This window comes from Hyla sarda, chromosome 11 (assembly GCF_029499605.1).
Source record: "Hyla sarda isolate aHylSar1 chromosome 11, aHylSar1.hap1, whole genome shotgun sequence".
Taxonomy (NCBI): Eukaryota; Metazoa; Chordata; class Amphibia; order Anura; family Hylidae; genus Hyla; species Hyla sarda.
Genome location: NC_079199.1, coordinates 100,801,613 through 100,824,268, shown reverse-complemented (window position 1 = coordinate 100,824,268; position 22,656 = coordinate 100,801,613). Strand labels below are relative to the sequence as shown.

Here is a 22,656-nt window from a genome sequence, read left to right as displayed (position 1 = left end):
GATACAGTCCTAGGAGACTCTTTCCTAGGAATGTATCCACCTTTTCCAGCCCACGGGAGCACCTGAAGGCTGAACTAATTTACGCAGGATAATTCATCAACTGCCGAGCCGAGAAGTTCGTGACGAATCGAATTTACAGTAAGTTCGCTCATCTCTAGTTCCTAGACAAGATAGAAACCATGTGGTCTATGTCTTCCAGGAGGGTGGGGTCTACTCTTTGCACAGAGACAAGCAGGATCAATGGACAGAGATGTCAGCAGAGAGCACTGTGGTCATGATGTCAGCAGAGAGCTCTGTGTCTCAAAAAGAAAAGAATTTCCTCTGTAGTATTCAGCAGCTAATAAGTACTGGAAGGATTAAGATTTTTCAATAGAAGTAATTTACAAATCTGTTTAACTTTCTGGCCCTAGTTGATTTAAAAAAAAATTATTAATATTTTTTTTAAAAAAAATAAAAAGTTTTCCACTGGAGCACCCCTTTAAGACAAATAAATAGGTTGGTAAGAGGGAAAGGATGAGCTATGGGTTTAGTTCACCAAAGTACCCCTTTAAAATTCTTAAAGGGGTACTTTAAATCAACTGGCGCCAGAAAGTTAAACAGATTTGTTAATTACTTCTTAATCCTTCCAGTACTTATCAGCTGCTGTATGCTCCACAGGAAGTTCTTTTCTTTTTGAATTTCTTTCCAGTCTGACCACAGTGCTCTCTGCTGAAACCTCTGTCTATGTCAGGAACTGTCCAGAGCAGTAGAGGTTTGCTATGAGGATTTTCTCCTACTCTGGACAGTTCCTGACATGATGTCAGCAGAGAGCACTGTGGTCAGACTAAAAGGGAATTCAAAAAGAAAAGATCTTCCTGTGGAGCATACAGCAGCTGATAAGTACTGGAAGGATTAAGATTTTTAAATAGAAGTCATTTACAAATCTGTTTAACTTTCTGGCGCCAGTTGGGAAAAAAAAATGTTTTCCAGTGGAGTACCCCTTTAAAGTTTAATAAAATACATTACAAATAATATAGAAAAAAGATGGATATAATGTATAAAAATAATGTACATACACTTCCCATACTATTCCCCTTTCACCCGAGTATCCGGTGTGGCTGTGCTCCTTTCAGTCTCAGGCCATGTGATCGGCCCCGGTGGGTGGTTTCCTCAGTCGTTGCGGCGCATGTTGCATCATTTTTTCCCCTCTTTATATAAACATGTTCCTTACTACTTACTAATAGCCACGACTAAGAACTATACATAGACTGAAACACGCAAGTAGTTCACTGACCACCACTAGAAATAGTTCAAAACGCGTTGGAGTTTCACTGTATGTTTTATCCATATTTTTTCTTTATTATTTTTACATTTTAAAGGGGTTCTCCTCCACCATAAGGTGATTTTAGTATGTACCTAGCAGACAGTAATGGACATGCTTAGGAAGGATCTGCGCTTGTCTTGGGGATAAATGGCTATGTTGTGAGATTACCATAACACTGTGGCTAGCTTTTTGTGAACTGGTATTTCCTGTTTGCGTTTTCTTCTTTGCCTACAAATCCCATAATTCCATTTTCCTCCCTCCCACACATAAGCCACCCCACCCATTGAAAGATAAATGAGCTGCATCCATTCAAAAGACCTGTGGTTTTCAATCAGGGTGCCTACAGCTATTGCATTAGTTGCAGATTGATCGCTTTACCCATTGAAGCAGACAGGCTCCCTGTTATCAGCTGACTAGTGATGTCAGGTCTCGGTCACATTGCAACCTGGGAAAAATCTGAGACAGCAGTCATTTTGTATGCTGGTAAAAATAAATAGTGGGGTGAAAATCACAGAAGAATTGTGAGAAAACCGTCACACACAGGTACAGACACTATATTATGGACCACACTAACTTTACAGCCCCTGTAGCGTAGTCAAATAAAAAAGATTCCTGGAATACCCCTTTAAGGATTTAACTGGAAGCTGGTGACACACTTTCCATTGTTTAGATGTCTCTGAACAGGAATCCTTTGTGGTCCGAGCCGCCTGCACGTTTTACTAAGATCCAGTGTTCAGACGCGTCGTCATCCTTTCAGGTGGTCTGGATGTCCCCAGATGTCTCTCAAGCGTCTCCCGCATTCTGTCATGGATGGGTCTAGATGTTTCGGCAGCAGGCCTTCTTGGCTTCAGGGTCCGGAGCTTGAGATTGGGTAGCGGAAGCGTCATTGGATAAGACCACCGTGTTTTCTTTTGGCGCACCTCCTTTGCTCCTCAGGACCTTCTTGTAGATGTCTAGAAGAGAAGTTGAGACGTATAATGGGTCATACATAGGGTTGTCAAATTTCTTGCAAAAAAATAAAAATACCGGCCATGCTAATTTGCATAATTAATTATATATGCGTGACATCACAGGATACACATTTGCGAGAGGAATTTTGTCCTATTCTGACCCCTATAACTATTTTATTTCTCCTCATACGACCTGTATGAGGGTCATTTTTTTGCCCCCCCCCCGATCTGTAGTTTTTAACAGGATCATTATTGTTTTAATGTGACTTTTTGATGGCTTTTTTAAATTAAATTTGGAAGTTGCAGTTAGTTACTAACTACATCTCCCAGCATGCCCTGATAATGCCTGTGGCTCAGCAGCTGCCCCAAACGAAAACTACAACTCCCAGCATGTTGGATTATATAGTAGTATATGGTATAGGTCGGTGTTTCCCAACCAGAAGTGCCTCCAGCTGTTACAAAACTACAACTCCCAGCATGTTGGACTATATAGTAGTATATAGTATAGGTCAGTGTTTCCCAATCAGGGGTGCCTCCAGCTGTTACAAAACTACAACTCCCAGCATGTTGGACTATATAGTAGTATAGAGTATAGGTCAGTGTTTCCCAATCAGGGGTGCCTCCAGCTGTTGCAAAACTACAACTCCCAGCATGCTGGATTATATAGTAGTATATAGTATAGATCAGTGTTTCCCAATCAGGAGTGCCTCCAGCTGCTGCAAAACTACAACTCCCAGCATGTTGGACTATATAGTAGTATATAGTATAGGTCAGTGTTTCCCAACCAGGGGTGCCTCCAGCTGTTGCAAAACTACAACTCCCAGAATGTTGGACAATATAGTAGTATAGAGTATAGGTCAGTGTTTCCCAATCAGGGGTGCCTCCAGCTGTTGCAAAACTACAACTCCTAGCATGTTGGACTATATAGTAGTATATAGTATAGGTCAGTGTTTCCCAATCAGGGGTGCCTCCAGCTGTTACAAAACTACAACTCCCAGCATGTTGGACTATATAGTAGTATAGAGTATAGGTCAGTGTTTCCCAATCAGGGGTGCCTCCAGCTGTTGCAAAACTACAACTCCCAGCATGCTGGATTATATAGTAGTATATAGTATAGATCAGTGTTTCCCAATCAGGAGTGCCTCCAGCTGCTGCAAAACTACAACTCCCCGCATGCCCGGACAGCCAACGGCTGTCCGGGCATGCTGGGAGTTGTAGTTTTGCAACAGCTGGAAGCGCTCTGGTTGGGGAATACTAGTATAGTATATGGTGCAACATTCCACGAGTTGGAGGATTGTTTTGATAAATATTTATTTAAGTATTTTGATATAAAAATACCATCAGGGCGGCCAAAATATCCGCGGTTCCGGTAAAATACCGGCCAGGTGACGACCTAGTCATACATTAGATGTGTCATAACTATCGCTTCTCACTATGCCCATCTATAAAACAGTTAAACCCCGTAAGTAAACATCAGAACAGAACAACGCACTCACCCCTGAGAATGGTTTCGAAGGCCAGTTCAACGTTGGTGGAATCGAGCGCAGACGTTTCAATGAATAACAATCCGTTATCATCTGTAGGAAGAAGAATCGGGGACGGCATGAGAGGTGGCCGGGACCATAAGACTGCGTACCCCAAACTCATACTTCATGTCAATGGGAAACTTAGGAGTCGGAGCTTCATCCATGTGGGTGGATTTACGTTAGATTGGAAAGATTAAAGGGGTACTCCGGTGAAAAACTATTTTTTTCATATCAACTGGCTCCGGAAAGTTAGGCTGGGTTCACACCACGTTTTGTACTTACGGTTCCCGTATACGGCTGGGGGGAGGGGGGGGGGCGGGGGGAAATGGCGGCGCCCGCACTCAGCCGTATTTGGGAACTGTATCTAATGCATGTCTATGAGCAGACCGGAGTGACCACGTTTTTGCCTGCGGTCGGGAAACCGCATACGGACGAAAACGCAGCCGACCGGAGGCTGTGGTTCAATCCGGTCGGCTCATAGACATGCGTTAAATACGGTTCCGAATACGGCTGAGTGCGGGCGCCGCGATCAGGTGTCAGCAGAGAGCACTGTGGACAATACAAAAAGAAAAGAATTTCCTCTGTAGCATACAGCTGCTAAAAAGTACTGGAAGGGTAAAGATTATTTTTTTTTTTAATAGAAGTAATTTACAAATCTGTTTAATTTTCTGGCACCAGTTGATTTAAAAAAAAAAAAAAATAAAAAAGTTTTCCACCGGAGTACCCCTTTAAGCGCTTGCCACCAAGAGAACACAGGAGACCTTCATGTTTGGCCGCCCCCCTCTATTACCTGCATACATCTTGGCTTCTTCGGTAGACACCTCCTGAGCCTCGTCCTTCAGGTCGGACTTGTTACCGACCAACATCACGATGATACTTGCGTCCGCATGGTCATACAACTCCTTCAGCCAGCGGTCCACACTTTCATAGGACTGATGCTTGGTGATGTCATACACCAACAGAGCGCCAACGGCCCCCCTATAATAACTAAAATACGGAAAACGCTTAATTTTTTGGACCCACCCAAAAAATCTAAGCATTTCAGGTCTGTCCCATGCGTACTTTACAACAGTCCCGTTATTTTTTTTTGAAGGACTATTCTGCTAACCAGACCTAAAAGTGGTGGGGTTATGTACGTTTGCATGTAAAGGGGCGTAACTACCAGTCTGGGGGTGTTCCCTGTTGGAAAAGGGAGTGGCTTACACATATACTGGAAATTGATTAAAGGGGTACTCCTGTGGAAAACATTTTTTTTTATTTTTTTTTAAATGAACTGGTGCCAGAAAGTTAAACAGATTTGTAAATCTTAATCCTTCCAGTACTTATTAGTGGCTGTATACTACAGAGGAAATGCTTTTCTTTTTGGTTTTCTCTTCTGTCACGACCACAGTGCTCTCTGCTGTCCATTTTAAGAACTGTCCAGAGCAGGAGAAAATCCCCATAGCAAACACATGCTACTCTGTACAGTTCCTAAAATGGACAGCAGAGGTCAGCAGAGAGCACTGTGGTTGTGAAAGAAGAGAAATCCAAAAAGAAAAGCATTTTCTCTGTAGTTTACAGCCCCTAAAACATACTGGAAGGATTAAGATGTTTTTATAGAAGTAATTTACAAATCTGTTTACATTTCTGGCACCAGTTGGTTAAAAAAAAAAAAAAAAAAAAAAAAATATATATATATATATATATATATATATATATATATATATATATAAAAATAAAGATTTTCCACGGGAGTACCCCTTTAAAATTGCATACTTGTTCTCTTGTCCCAATTTTAAGTGATTTTATGTCATTTGCTCCATTCACACTCTATTTTCAAATTTCTGTTGGTTGCCCATAGAAACAGACTACAGTTAAACTCCACTCTGTAGTCAGACATGTGACCTAACAGTTCTATGTCACTTGATCTCCCACAATGCATTGCTCTCTAGTATCGGGGAATCAGAATTTTGGGTTTAGCTTAGCAAAAAAAAAAAAGCAAAAAATGTAAATTTTAACTGGTGAAATTTGTTCTTCATATATTTAGCCCCATTGAAGTTTCTGTAAAGAGACTGTGGTGCCTCCATGTCTACAGCGTATGACGTACGTGACCTTTCACCTCTCCTGTATGCCCTTTTTTTACTTACGCAGATGTAATCGCCCTATAACGCTCCAGTCCTGCTGTGTCCCAGATTTGAGCCTTCACCAAATGGCCATCCAGGGTCAGTGTCCGGGTGGAGAACTCTACGCCTATGGTGGTGCGGCTGTCGTGGTTAAACTCATTCCTGGTAAACCTGGACAATAAGTTGGTTTTACCAACACCGGATTCTCCAATCAAAACCACTGCGGGAAAAAATAGACAGAGGAATTGTGAAGGAAATTCTGTGTGAGGCCTGTAGGGGGCGTAACGGGGCACAATATAGAATGGAATTATATATTCTGGATGAAAAGTGTATCTGTGGGCAGGATCCCACATCATAGGTTTAGATACACCAACTCAGCAGACAGTATCACACATCATAGGTTTAGATACACCAACTCAGCAGACAAAAGGATTAGATACACCATCTCAGCAAACAGTATTACACAAAAGGACTGGATACACAATCTCAGCAGACAGTATCATACACAATAGGGTTAGATACACCATTTTACCAGGAAGTATCAAAAACAATAGGATTAGATACATCATTTTACCAGACAGTATCAAACACAATAGGATTAGATACATCAACTTACCAGACAGTATCATAAACAATAGGATTAGATACACCATGTTACCAGGCAGTATCAAACACAATAGGATTAGATACATCATCTTACCAGACAGTATCATAAACAATAGGATTAGATACACCATGTTACCAGGCAGTATCATACACAATAGGATTCGATACATTAGCTAATCAGATCGTATCACACATAATAGTTTTAGATACAGCAGCTTAGAGGACAGCATCATGGATGATAGAATAAGATACAGCTGCTCAGCAGACGTGACAGGATTAGATACACAAGGTCAGCAGATAATATCATACACAATAGGATTAGATACACCATTTTACCAGGCAGTATCATACACAATAGGATTAGATAAATCATTTTACCAGACAGTATCATACACAATGGGATTAGGTACATCATTTTACCAGACAGTAACATACACAATGGGATTAGATACACCATCTCAGCAGGCAGTATCATACACAATAGGATTAGATACACCATCTCAGCAGGCAGTATCATACACAATAGGATTAGATACACCATCTCAGCAGGCAGTATCATACACAATAGGATTAGATACATCATCTCAGCAGGCAGTATCATACACAATAGGATTAGATACACCATTTTACCAGGCAGTATCATACACAATAGGATTAGATAAATCATCTTACCAGACAGTATCATACACAATGGGATTAGGTACATCATTTTACCAGACAGTACCATACACAATATGATTAGATACACCATCTCAGCAGGCAGTATCATACACAATAGGATTAGATACACCATGTTACCAGGTAGTATCAAACACAATAGGATTAGATACATCATCTTACTAGACAGTATCATACACAATAGGATTCCGTACATCAGCTAATCAGATCGTATCACACATAATAGTTTTAGATACAGCAGCTTAGAGGACAGCAGATAATATCATACACAATAGGATTAGATACATCATCTTACTAGACAGAATCATACACAATAGGATTAGATACATCATCTTACAAGACAGTATCATACACAATAGGATTAGATACATCATCTTACTAGACAGTATCATACACAATAGGATTCGATACATCATCTTACTAGACAGTATCATACACAATAGGATTAGATACATCATCTTACTAGACAGTATCATACACAATAGGATTCCATACATTAGCTAATCAGATCGTATCACACATAATAGTTTTAGATACAGCAGCTTAGAGGACAGCATCATGGATGATAGAATAAGATACAGCTGCTCAGCAGACATGACAGGATTAGATACACAAGGTCAGCAGATAATATCATACACAATAGGATTAGTTCAGGGCAGTCACTCTGCCACCTGGTCGGTATTTTACCGCCACATCCGGTGTTTTGGCCGCCCTGACAGTATATATATATGAAAAATACCGGCAATGCAATGGCCGATATTTATCCATCCAATCCTCCAACTCCCGGAATGTTGCACCATATACTATACCAGTGTTTCCTAACCAGTGCGCCTCCAGCTGTTGCGGAACTACAACCCCAGCATGCGCGGACAGCCGTTGGCTGTCCGGGCATGCTGGGAGTTGTAGTTTTGCAACAGCTGGAGGCACCTCTGGTTGGGAAACACTGACCTATACTATATACTACTATATAGTCCAACATGATGGGAGTTGTAGTTTTGCAACAGCTGGAGGCACCCCTGATTGGGAAACACTGACCTATACTATATACTACTATAAAGTCCAACATGCTGGGAGTTGTAGTTTTCGTTTGGGGCAGCTGCTGAGCCACAGGCTGTATCAGGGCATGCTGGGAGTTGTAGTTAAAAAATAGCGATCAAAAAGTCACAATTCGAAACAAAAATGGTCGTGTTAAAAACTACAGATCGGGGAGCAAGAAATGACCCTCATACAGGCCCCGTATAAGGAGAAATAAAAAAGTTATAGGGGTCAGAATAGGACAAAATTCCCTGCATATGTGTATCCTGTGATGTCACGCATATATAATTAGTTATGCAAATTAGCATGGCCGGTATTTTTGGGCAAGAAAGGTGACGACCCTAGATACACCCAGTTGCCCAGTTGCCCATAGCAACCAATCAGATCGCTGCTTTCATTTCTCAGGGGCCTTTTCAAAAATGAAAGCAGTGATCTGATTGGTTGCTATGGGCAACTGGGCCACTTCTCCTCTGGACAGATTTTGATAAATCTTCCACCATATGCTTAGTTACTCCTGCTGAGCAGCACAGTATCACCGATCATAGACTTAGATACGCCTGCTCAGCACCATAAAATCACACATCATAGGCTTAGATACGCCTGCTCAGCACCACAAAATCACACATCATAGGCTTAGATATGTCTGCTCAGCACCACAAAATCACACATCGTAGGCTTAGATACGTCTGCTCAGCACCATAAAATCACACATCATAGGCTTAGATACGCCTGCTCAACACCACAAAATCACACATCATAGGCTTAGATATGTCTGCTCAGCACCACAAAATCACACATCATAGGCTTAGATACGTCTGCTCAGCACCACAAAATCACACATCATAGGCTTAGATACGTCTGCTCAGCACCACAAAATCACACATCATTGGCTTAGATACGCCTGCTCAACACCACAAAATCACACATCATAGGCTTAGATACGTCTGCTCAGCACCACAAAAATCACACATCATAGGCTTAGATACGCCTGCTCAGCACCACAAAATCACACATCATAGGCTTAGATACGTCTGTACAGCAGCACAGTATCACACCTCATAGGCTTAGATACATCTGTTCAGCAGCACAGTATCACACATCATAGGCTTAGATATGCCTGTTCAGCAGTACAGTATCACACATCATAGGCTTAGATACATCTGTACAGTATCACACCTCATAAGCTTATGGAATGAGCACAATATAAAGTCTGTATCGTACAGCAGTCGGGTGTGACTACGCCCGTGACTCGCCATGTTTCACCCCCTAGTTACCCTCCCACACGTCGCCGCTGCCTATGTTGGGACTTGTTAATAGATACACACCCGCACATACAATGTGACATAAAAGCTGCTCCCTCCCAAATGGGCTTCAGGAAGCCATAGCCGCCCAGCTGATCCACAGCTACTCAGGATGACATCACATACTCAGTATCCAACATCACAGACTTAGATACATCAGATCGGAAGTCTAGTAGCACACATGATTGGCGTAGATATACAAGCTCAGCAGACAGTATCACACATGGTAGGTGTAGATACAGCAGCTCAGCAGACAGTATCACACATGGTAGGACTAGATACAGCAGCTCAGCAGACAGTATCACACATGGTAGGTGTAGATACAGCAGCTCAGTAGACAGTATCACACATGGTAGGTGTAGATACAGCAGCTCAGCAGACATTATCACACATGGTAGGTGTAGATACAGCAGCTCAGCAGACAGTATCACACATGGTAGGTGTAGATACAGCAGCTCAGTAGACAGTATCACACATGGTAGGTGTAGATACAGCAGCTCAGTAGACAGTATCACACATGGTAGGTGTAGATACAGCAGCTCAGTAGACAGTATTATACATCATATAGCACAGGCTTAGATACTCAGAAACAGAGATCAAAATAATTCAGCTTTGCAAACAGAAGACAGTGAGAAGAAGCTCTGGTATCACAAAGATTTAGATACATAGGCTTAGAAGAGTCACACCGGATAGGTCTAGATACAACCGCTCAGCAGACAGTATCACACATGATAGGCTTAGATACAACCGTTCAGCAGACAGTATCACACATAGATACAGAGGTTCAGCACAGTATTGCACATGATATGCTCAGATACAGCAGCTCAGTATACAGTCTAACACATAACCTTAGATACGGCACTTTAGCTGACAGTTTTGCACATGATTAGCTTAGATACAGCATCTCAGTATACAGTATAACACATAATAGGCTTAGATACAGCATCTCAGTACACAGTATAACACATAATAGGCTTAGATACAGCATCTCAGTATACAGTATAACACATAATAGGCTTAGATACAGCATCTCAGTATACAGTATAACACATAATAGGCTTAGATACAGCCATTCAGCTGACAGTGTAAAACATGATTGGCTTAGATACCGCATCTCAGTATACAGTATAACACATGATAGGCCTAGATACAGCCATTCAGCATACAGTATCACACATGATTGGCTTAAATACAGCAGTACAGCACACAGTTTTGCACATCATAGGCTTAGATACAGCAACTCGGCATACAGTATTACACATGATAGGCTTAGATGCAGAAGCTTAGCTGACAGTGTCACACATGATTCGCTTAGATACAGCATCTCAGTATACAGTATAACAGAATAGGTTTAGATACAGCAGTTCAGCTGACAGTATCACACATGATTGGCTTAGATACAGAAGCTTAGCTGACAGTGTCACACATGATTAGGTTAGATACAGCATCTCAGTATACAGTATAACACAGAATAGGTTTACATACAGCAGTTCAGTTGACAGTATCACACATGATTGACTTAGATACAGCAGCTCAGTATACAGTGTAACACGATAGGCCTAGATACAGAAGCTCAGCATACAGTACCACATAATGTGGGGGAACTGTACTGCACCTAATGTGGGGGAACTATACTGCTCCTAATGTGGGGGAACTATACTGCACCTAATGTGGGGGAACTATACTGCACCTAATGTGGGGGAACTATACTGCCAACCTAATGGGAGGGAACTGTACTGCCAACCCAATGTGGGGGAACTGTACTGCACCTAATGTGGGGGAACTGTACTGCACCTAAAGTGGGGGAACTGTACTGCACCTAATGTGGGGGAACTATACTGCACCTAATGTGGGGAACTGTACTGCACCTAATGTGGGGGAACTGTACTGCACCTAATGTGGGGAACTATACTGCACCTAATGTGGGGAACTATACTGCACCTAATGTGGGGGAACTGTACTGCACCTAATGTGGAGGAACTATACTGCACCTAAGGTGGGGGAACTGTACTGCACCTAAAGTGGGGGAACTGTACTGCACCTAATGTGGGGGAACTGTACTGCACCTAATGTGGGGGAACTATACTTCACCTAAGGTGGGGGAACTATACTGCACCTAATGTGGGGGAACTGTACTGCACCTAATGTGGGGGAACTGTACTGCACCTAATGTGGGGGAACTGTACTGCACCTAATGTGGGGAACTGTACTGTACCTAATGTGGGGAACTGTACTGCATCTAATGTGGGGGGACTATACTGCACCTAGTGTGGGGAACTGTACTGCATCTAATGTGGGGGGAACTATACTGCACCTAATGTGGGGAACTGTACTGCATCTAATGTGGGGGGAACTATACTGCACCTAATGTGGGGAACTGTCCTGCATCTAATGTGGGGGGAACTGTACTGCACCTATATGAGTGCAGGTCTGTGTGCATGCAAGCAAGAGTGTGTGTATGTGTGTGTGTGTATATATATATATATATATTGATAGCAAATAAAGTTTTGCTCCATCTACAAATTTGAGTCCTCAGCCGTTTGGTGCTGTATCCACTTTGGACTTTTATATATATATATATGTATACACGCGCGGCATGAGTTTGTGCTTCAGGGTGCACACCCTAATGCAATAGGCTGCGCACGCCTATGATCACAGTACAAGAATAATACACAGTGATGTCACAGTACAGGGATAATACACAGTGATGTCACAGTACAGGATAATACACAGTGATGTCACAGTACAGGGATAATACACACAGTGATGTCACAGTACAGGGATAATACACAGTGATGTCACAGTACAGGGATAATACACAGTGATGTCACAGTACAGGGATAATACACAGTGATGTCACAGTACAGGGATAATACACAGTGATGTCACAGTACAGGCATAATACACAGTGATGTCACAGTACAGGCATAATACACAGTGATGTCACAGTACAGGGATAATACACAGTGATGTCACAGTACAGGGATAATACACACAGTGATGTCACAGTACAGGGATAATACACACAGTGATGTCACAGTACAGGGATAATACACAGTGATGTCACAGTACAGGGATAATACACAGTGATGTCACAGTACAGGATAATACACAGTGATGTCACAGTACAGGGATAATATACACAGTGATGTCACAGTACAGGGATAATACACACAGTGATGTCACAGTACAGGGATAATACACAGTAATGTCACAGTACAGAGATAATACACAGTGATGTCACAGTACAGGGATAATACACAGTGATGTCACAGTACAGGGATAATACACAGTGATGTCACAGTACAGGGATAATACACAGTGATGTCACAGTACATGGATAATACACAGTGATGTCACAGTACAGGGATAATATACACAGTGATGTCACAGTACAGGGATAATACACAGTGATGTCACAGTACAGGGATAATACACAGTGATGTCACAGTACAGGGATAATACACAGTGATGTCAGAGTAGAGGGATAATACACACAGTGATATCACAATACAGGGATAATACACACAGTGATGTCACAGTACAGGGATAATACACACAGTGATGTCACTGTACAGGAATAATACACACAGTGATGTCACAGTACAGGGATAATACACAGTGATGTCACAGTACAGAGATAATACACACAGTGATGTCACAGTACAGGGATAATACACAGTGATGTCACAGTACAGTGATAATACACACAGTGATGTCACAGAACAGAGATAATACACAGTGATGTCACAGTACAGGGATAATACACACAGTGATGTCACAGTACAGGCATAATACACACAGTGATGTCACAGTACAGGGATAATACACACAGTGATGTCACAGTACAGGGATAATACACAGTGATGTCACAGTACAGTGATAATACACACAGTGATGTCACAGAACAGAGATAATACACAGTGATGTCACAGTACAGTGATAATACACACAGTGATGTCACAGAACAGAGATAATACACAGTGATGTCACAGTACAGGGATAATACACACAGTGATGTCACAGTACAGGGATAATACACACAGTGATGTCACAGTACAGGGATAATATACACAGTGATGTCACAGTACAGAGATAATACACACAGTGATGTCACTGTACAGGAATAATACACACAGTGATGTCACAGTACAGGGATAATACACACAGTGATGTCACAGTACAGGGATAATACACAGTGATGTCACAGTACAGAGATAATACACACAGTGATGTCACAGTACAGGGATAATACACAGTGATGTCACAGTACAGTGATAATACACACAGTGATGTCACAGAACAGAGATAATACACAGTGATGTCACAGTACAGGGATAATACACACAGTGATGTCACAGTACAGGGATAATACACACAGTGATGTCACAGTACAGGGATAATACACACAGTGATGTCACAGTACAGGGATAATACACAGTGATGTCACAGTACAGTGATAATACACACAGTGATGTCACAGAACAGAGATAATACACAGTGATGTCACAGTACAGTGATAATACACACAGTGATGTCACAGAACAGAGATAATACACAGTGATGTCACAGTACAGGGATAATACACACAGTGATGTCACAGTACAGGGATAATACACACAGTGATGTCACAGTACAGGGATAATATACACAGTGATGTCACAGTACAGAGATAATACACACAGTGATGTCACTGTACAGGAATAATACACACAGTGATGTCACAGTACAGGGATAATACACAGTGATGTCACAGTACAGAGATAATACACACAGTGATGTCACAGTACAGGGATAATACACAGTGATGTCACAGTACAGTGATAATACACACAGTGATGTCACAGAACAGAGATAATACACAGTGATGTCACAGTACAGGGATAATACACACAGTGATGTCACAGTACAGGGATAATACACACAGTGATGTCACAGTACAGGGATAATACACACAGTGATGTCACAGTACAGGGATAATACACAGTGATGTCACAGTACAGGGATAATACACAGTGATGTCACAAAACAGGGATAATACACAGTGATGTCACAGAACCGGGATAATACACAGTGATGTCACAGTACAGGGATAATACACACAGTGATGTCACAGTACAGGGATAATACACACAGTGATGTCACAGTACAGGGATAATACACACAGTGATGTCACAGTACAGGGATAATACACAGTGATGTCACAGTACAGGGATAATACACACAGTGATGTCACAGTACAGAGATAATATACAGTGATGTCACAGTACAGGGATAATATACAGTGACGTCACAGTACAGGGATAATACACACAGTGATGTCACAGTACAGGATAATACACAGTGATGTCACAGTACAGGGATAATACACAGTGACGTCACAGTACAGGGATAATACACACAGTGATGTCACAGTACAGGGATAATATGCAGTGACGTCACAGTACAGGGATAATACACACAGTGATGTCACAGTACAGGATAATACACAGTGATGTCACAGTACAGGGATAATACACAGTGATGTCACAGTACAGGGATAATACACACAGTGATGTCACAGTACAGGGATAATATACAGTGACGTCACAGTACAGGGATAATACACAGTGATGTCACAGTACAGGGATAATACACAGTGATGTCACAGTACAGGGATAATACACACAGTGATGTCACAGTACAGGGATAATACACACAGTGATGTCACAGTACAGGGATAATATACAGTGACATCACAGTACAGGGATAATATACAGTGACGTCACAGTACAGGGATAATATACAGTGATGTCACAGTACAGGGATAATACACACAGTGATGTCACAGTACAGGGATAATATACAGTGACGTCACAGTACAGGGATAATATACAGTGACGTTACAGTACAGGGATAATACACACAGTGATGTCACAGTACAGGATAATACACAGTGATGTCACAGTACAGGGATAATACACAGTGATGTCACAGTACAGGGATAATACACACAGTGATGTCACAGTACAGGGATAATATACAGTAACGTCACAGTACAGGGATAATACACAGTGATGTCACAGTACAGGGATAATACACAGTGATGTCACAGTACAGGGATAATACACACAGTGATGTCACAGTACAGGGATAATACACACAGTGACGTCACAGTACAGGGATAATATACAGTGACGTCACAGTACAGGGATAATATACAGTGACGTCACAGTACAGGGATAATATACAGTGATGTCACAGTACAGGGATAATACACACAGTGATGTCACAGTACAGGGATAATATACAGTGACGTCACAGTACAGGGATAATATACAGTGAAGTCACAGTACAGGGATAATATACAGTGACGTCACAGTACAGGGATAATACACACAGTGATGTCACAGTACAGGTATAATACACACAGTGATGTCACAGTACAGGGATAATACACAGTGATGTCACAGTACAGGTATAATACACACAGTGATGTCACAGTACAGGGATAATACACACAGTGATGTCACAGTACAGGGATAATACACAGTGATGTCACAGTACAGGGATAATACACACAGTGATGTCACAGTACAGGGATAATATACAGTGACGTCACAGTACAGCGATAATATACAGTGACGTCACAGTACAGGGATAATACACACAGTGATGTCACAGTACAGGATAATACACAGTGATGTCACAGTACAGGGATAATACACAGTGATGTCACAGTACAGGGATAATACACACAGTGATGTCACAGTACAGGGATAATATACAGTAACGTCACAGTACAGGGATAATACACAGTGATGTCACAGTACAGGGATAATACACACAGTGATGTCACAGTACAGGGATAATACACACAGTGACGTCACAGTACAGGGATAATATACAGTGACGTCACAGTACAGGGATAATATACAGTGAAGTCACAGTACAGGGATAATATACAGTGACGTCACAGTACAGGGATAATACACACAGTGATGTCACAGTACAGGTATAATACACACAGTGATGTCACAGTACAGGGATAATACACAGTGATGTCACAGTACAGGTATAATACACACAGTGATGTCACAGTACAGGGATAATACACAGTATCAAGGGGGAGATTTATGAGGAAAAGGTGACCGGTTGCCCATAGCAACCAATCAGATTTCTTCTTTCATTTCTGAAAAGGCCTCTGAAAAATGAAAGAAGTGATTGGCTGGTCATTTTTTCTCTTGCGCAGGTTTTCATAAATCTCCCCCATAGTGATTATTTATGATTTATTTTTATTATCGCTTGCATGTATTATGTTCATGGGGCCTCGTGTCCAAGTTTTGCCTAAGACCTCAGAAAGTCTAGAGCCGCCTCTGCTCTGGACACTGAGACAACTTGACTGTGTGGTGGCCCAGTATGGGATGGTCCCCGTACTTCTCCTGCCCTGTCAGGCAGAGTCTCTCCATGTCCCCAGGGCCCCTTCATGTATTATCCCCTATGTACATAAGTTGTATAATAAACTGTACTGTTTCTTTAATAGCTGTTACCATGTGATTGTTTTCCAGGAGGCACTAGTGACCAGGTGACCCCCCAAGTGACCTATGGGCTCCTTGCACAGCCCCCTATATAACCAGGGGAGGGGCTACAATCTCTCTCTTAGCTCATTACTATCCTGCTGGTCACTGATACCTCCTGGGTAACACATCTTATAATACAAAACATATGTACAAATGGGGAAAGAACTACAGGGGGCCCTGGGGACACTGCCAGACAGGGCAGGAAAGGTACGGGGCAACACCATCCCATACTGGGCCACCACAGATATAACATGAGATCAGTATCAGGAGTTTGATAACCCGACACTGGGAGGAAAGGTCATGTCCTGTATTTTTCTAATGGTCAAATATTAGTGCAATACTTAAATAATACTGCCATACAGTGCCAAGGAGTGGCCAGAAAAAGAGTAAACTATCACCGCACAGTGCTTAATGGTGACAAAATAGTGCCATACGGTGCTTAAATAATACCGCCATCCAATGCATGCAATGACCAAAAAAAAGAGTGTGGTTCAGTATCTCAATATTACCATCTCATAGTGCCTGAATAAAACCAATAAGCAGGACCCACAGCAACATAATAAAAATAATACTGCCATACAGTGCTTAAGTAATACCATGCAGGGGCCAAAGAACAGTGCTATTCAGTAATAAAATAACATCACTCCATATACAAATATACAGGGGCTGTAGGACCATATAATGGTCAAAGAACAGTGTCATACAGTGCTTAAATAATACCACCAGACAGTGCTATTCAATACCGTAATCACATCACCTCACGATGCTTTAATAATGCTAATATAATGTATCTGTAGCAACATTTAATGGTTAAACAATAGTGCCGTAGAGTGCCTAAATAATATCACTATACATACAGTGCCATCCAGTGCGCAAAAGAGAATGCTAACATTCAGTATCTAAATACTGCCGCCACATGGTGCCATGCAGTGGCCAAAGAAGAATGCCATTCAGGCACTGTATGACATGCAGTGCCTAAATACTACCGCCACACGGTGCTTTGCATTGGCCAAATAAGAATGACACTCTGCAAATAACATCACTTCACATACAGTGCTAAAGAAATACCGCCACACGGTGCTATGCACTGGCCAAACAAGAATGCAATTCAAGAATTAAAACACCTCAAAGTGGCTAAATAATACTTTTATACAGGGCCAGTATCACCATATAACGGTCAAACAATAGTGCAATACAGTGCTTAAATAATACCACCACACAGTGCCATTCAATGCCTAAATAACCTCACCTGACAGTATCTGAATAACACTAATATACGGTATATGCAGCAACATTTGATGCTCAAATAATGGTGCCTAAATAATATCGCCAAACAGCACCGAGCAGCAGAAAAAAAAGATACCATTCAGTCTCAATATCATCACAATGCCACAATGACTAAATAACAATATACAAGGCCACCGAGTAGTGCTACAGAGTTCTTCAAAAATACCCCTATATAGTGCCCTCCACACATAAGACTGCCATATAATGTACAGAGCCTAAAAAGTTGCCATTCAATGTTTTAGTGCCAGTGCCACACGGCACCGTCCGCACGCACAGATTGTGCTAAAGGGGTACTCCGGTGGAAAACTTTTTTTTTTTTTTTTTAAATCAACTGGTGCCAGAAAGTTAAACAGATTTGTAAATGACTTCTATTTAAAAAAATCTTAATCCTTCCAGTACCTATTAGCTGCTGAATACTACAGAGGAATTTTTTTTCTTTTTGGAGCACAGTGCTCTCTGCTGACATCACGAGCACAGTGCTCTCTGCTGACATCTCTGTCCATTTTAGGAACTGTGCAGAGCCGCATATGTTTGCTATGGGGATTTTCTCCTACTCTGGACAGTTCCTAAAATGGACAGAGGTGTCAGCAGAGAGCACTGTGGTCGTGATGTCAGCAGAGAGCTCTGTGTTCCAAAAAGAAAATAATTTCCTCTGTAGTATTCAGCAGCTAATAAGTGCTGGAAGGATTAAGATTTTTTAATAGAAGTCCTTTACAAATCTGTTTAACTTTCTGGCACCAGTTGATTTAAAAAAAAAAAAAAAAAAAATTTCCACCGGAGTACCCCTTTAAGTAGATGGAGGTTGGACCTGGAGTTGTCTTTCGACATGACCTTTGCCCTCTTTCATGCCATTATCCAGGAAACAGTATAACAGGTGCCAGGGCCAAAACGCCCCTCACCCGAGCACTTGTTCCTTCACTGCCCATCTTGGCATTGAGCTGCAAACCCAAAGCTATTCCCCAACTACCTGTCTGGCAGGACACTGCGGCCCTTATAAGCACCGGAGGGCGGGATCGTCAATAAAACTTTATTTATCAAACTATTTGTTAACAAACTACATAAATATATATCGTACACTTAGGCAGATATTCCATTAAATCATCTGGTGACAGAAAGTTAAACAGATTTGTATAATACTTCTATTAAAAATTCTTAATCCTTCCAGTACTTATCAGCTGCTGTATGCTCTTTTCTTTTTGAATTTCCTTTCTGTCTGACCACAGTGCTCTCTGCTGACACCTCTGTTCATTTTAGGAACTGTCCAGAGCAGGAGAGGTTTGCTATGGGGATTTTCTCCTACTCTAGAGCAGTGTTTCCCAACCAGGGTGTCCCCAGCTGTTGCAAAACTACATCTCCCAGCATACCTGGACAGCCGAAGCATGCTGGGAGTTGTGGTTTTACAACAACAGTGTTTCCCAACCAGGGTGTCTCCAGCTGTTGCAACACTACAACTCCCAGCATACCTGGACAGCCGAAGCATGCTGGGAGTTGTAGTTTTGCAACAGCAGTGTTTCCTAACCAGGGTGTCTCCAGCTGTTGCAAAACTACAACTCCCAGCATGCTTCAGCTGTCCAGTTATACTTCTATAAAAAAAATCTTAATCCTTCTAGTACTTATCAGGTACTGTATGCTCCACATGAAGTTCTTTTCTTTTTGAATTTCCTTTCTGTCTGACCACAGTGCTCTCTGCTGACACCTCTGTTCGTTTTAGGAACTGTCTAGAGCAGTGTTTCTCAACCAGGGTGCCTCCAGCTGTTGCAAAACTACAACTCCCAGCATACCTGGACAGCCAAAGCATGCTGGGAGTTGTGGTTTTACAACAGCAGTGTTTCCAAACCAGGGTGTCTCCAGCTGTTGCAAAACTACAACTCCCAGCATGCTGCAGCTGTCCAGGTATACTTCTATTAAAAAAATCTTAATCCTACCAGTACTTATCAGCTACTGTATGCTCCACAGGAATTTCTTTTCTTTTTGAATTTCCTTTCTGTCTGATCACAGTGCTCTCTGCTGACACCTCTGTTCATTTTAGGAACTGTCTAGAGCAGTGTTTCTCAACCAGGGTGCCTCCAGCTGTTGCAAAACTACAACTCCCAGCATACCCGGACAGCCTTCGGCTGTCCGGGTATGCTGGGAGTTGTAGTTTTGCAACAGCTGGAGACACCCTGGTTTGGAAACACTGCTGTTGCAAAACTAAAACTCCCAGCATGCTTCAACTGTCCAGGTATGCTGAGAGTTGTAGTTTTGCAACAGCTGGAGACACCTTGTTTGGGAAACACTGCTGTTGCAAAACTACAACTCCCAGCATGCTTCAGCTGTCCAGGTATGCTGGGAGTTGTATTTTTTGCCACAACTGGAGACACCTTGGTTGGGAAACACTGCTCTAGACAGTTCATAAAACGAACAGAGGTGTCAGCAGAGAGCACTGTGGTCAGACAGAAAAGGAAATTCAAAAATAAATGAATGTGGAGCATACAGCAGCTGATAAGTACTGGAAGGATTAAGATTTTTTTTTTAATAGAAATCATTTACAAATCTGTTTAACTTTCTGGCACCAGCTGATTTAAAAAAATAAAATAAAAAATGTTTTACCCCTTTAAGGAGTCTGGGAAAGATGGGAACGGTAATGGGAGCTGGGTTAGTTGTCACCCCAGATATTTAGGTGGAAAATGTATGTACCTGAAGATATAACTAAGAGTTCAGTAAGTAATGGCACAAAGACTCTTAAAGGGGAACTACTCTGTAATTCAGATGCAGACAGCAAGATAGTTGGACTTTGCCCGGGCCCCCTGTTGGGGGGTGGCAGCAGGTGTGTTACGTGCAGGGACGGGCAGCCTCACCTTTGAACACAAAGTTATACTCGTCCTCTTGAGATTTCATGGCTGATCCTGGGCATTGACTGCCTGCGTCTCCCCGGCGCTGCGTCCTCCCGGTACCGGTAGTGCACCCTTGGTGGTGCGGCGCGGCCCCTAGTATCCTGAGCCCCTTGCTGATTTGCAGGTGACGGAGGGGATTCCGTTCATACCTGCAGTACTTCCGGCAGGCAGGTGGAGTAAGGTGTAGTGTGGTGACTCAGTGGGCGTTCTGTTTGGTTAGGTGTCACCTTTCAGGACTAACAGGTAACGCAGAACCGACCGGGCCTGTAATTACTGCGGAGCCTAAGTATTAACCGCCTCCCTGCTGGAACCAAGAAATGATGGGGGGTGTAAATGCGGTGTGGTTCCCTGAGATAGGCTTAGATACAGCAGGCAGTATCACACATCATAGGGTGTGTACTTAGATAGGGGTTATCCAGGAAAAAACTTATATATATATATATATATATATATATATCTCAACTGGCTCCAGAAAGTTAAACAGATTTGTAAATTACTTCTATTAAAAAAAAATCTTAATCCTTCCAATAATTATCAGCTGCTGAAGTTGAGTTGTTCTTTTCTGTCTGGCAACAGTGCTCTCTGCTGACATCTCTGCCTGTCTCGGGAACTGCACAGAGTAGAAGAGGTTTGCTATGGGGATTTGCTTCTACTCTGGACGGTTCCCGAGACAGGTGTCATCAGAGAGCACTTAGACAGAAAACAACAACTCAACTTCAGCAGCTGATAAGTACTGGAAGGATTAAGATTTTTTTAAATAGAAGTAATTTACAAATCTGTTTAACTTTTGGGAGCCAGTTGATAGTTGATATATATATATATATATATATATATATATACACACATACATATAAGTTTTTCCTGGATAACCCCTTTAAAAGCAGAGATCACATGCTACAGTAACAAAAAAACATAATACATCATATAGACAGGACTCTTAAAGGGGTACTCCACTAGAAAAGTTTTTTTTTTAAATCAACTGGGGCCAGAAAGTTAAACAGATTTGTAAATTACTTCTATCAAAAAATCTTAATCCTTCCAGTACTTTTTTTCCATTCTGTCTGACCACAGTGCTCTCTGCTGACACCTCTGTCCATGTCAGGAACTGCCCAGAGTAGGAGAAAATCCCCATAGCAAACCTCTTCTTCTCTGGACAGTTCCTGAAATGGACAGAGGTGTCAGCAGAGAGCACTGTGGTATACAGCAGCTGATAAGTACTGGAAGGATTAAGATTTTTTAATAGAAGTCATTTACAAATCTGTTTAACTTTCTGGCACCAGTTGATTAAAAAAAAAATGTTTTCCAATGGAGTACCCCTTTAAAGGAGTACTCTGGCAAAAAATGTACTTATCCTGTATCCACAAGATAGGGGATAAGTAGCTGATCGCGTGGAATCCGACCGCTGGGGCCCCTCGTGATCACCAGGACGGAACCCA

General features: G+C 42.0%; 1 protein-coding gene across 2 annotated transcripts; it reads right to left on the bottom strand.

The window, feature by feature from the left end:
* Positions 1–902: 902 nt before the first annotated feature.
* On the bottom strand, positions 903–21,391 carry RAB25 (RAB25, member RAS oncogene family). 2 transcript variants are annotated; one of them, XM_056545016.1, is made up of 5 exons: positions 21,185–21,391; positions 5,906–6,101; positions 4,570–4,766; positions 3,750–3,830; positions 903–2,256 (listed from the first exon to the last, which is right to left on the bottom strand). In XM_056545016.1, the coding sequence occupies exons 1-5, from the start codon at positions 21,222–21,224 to the stop codon at positions 2,120–2,122; spliced, it is 651 nt and encodes a 216-aa protein (XP_056400991.1). In that variant the 5' UTR covers positions 21,225–21,391; the 3' UTR covers positions 903–2,119. The 2 variants fall into 2 exon arrangements, with proteins under 2 accessions (XP_056400991.1, XP_056400990.1); XM_056545015.1 differs by lacking the exon at positions 21,185–21,391 and adding an exon at positions 8,114–8,546.
* Positions 21,392–22,656: the final 1,265 nt, after the last annotated feature.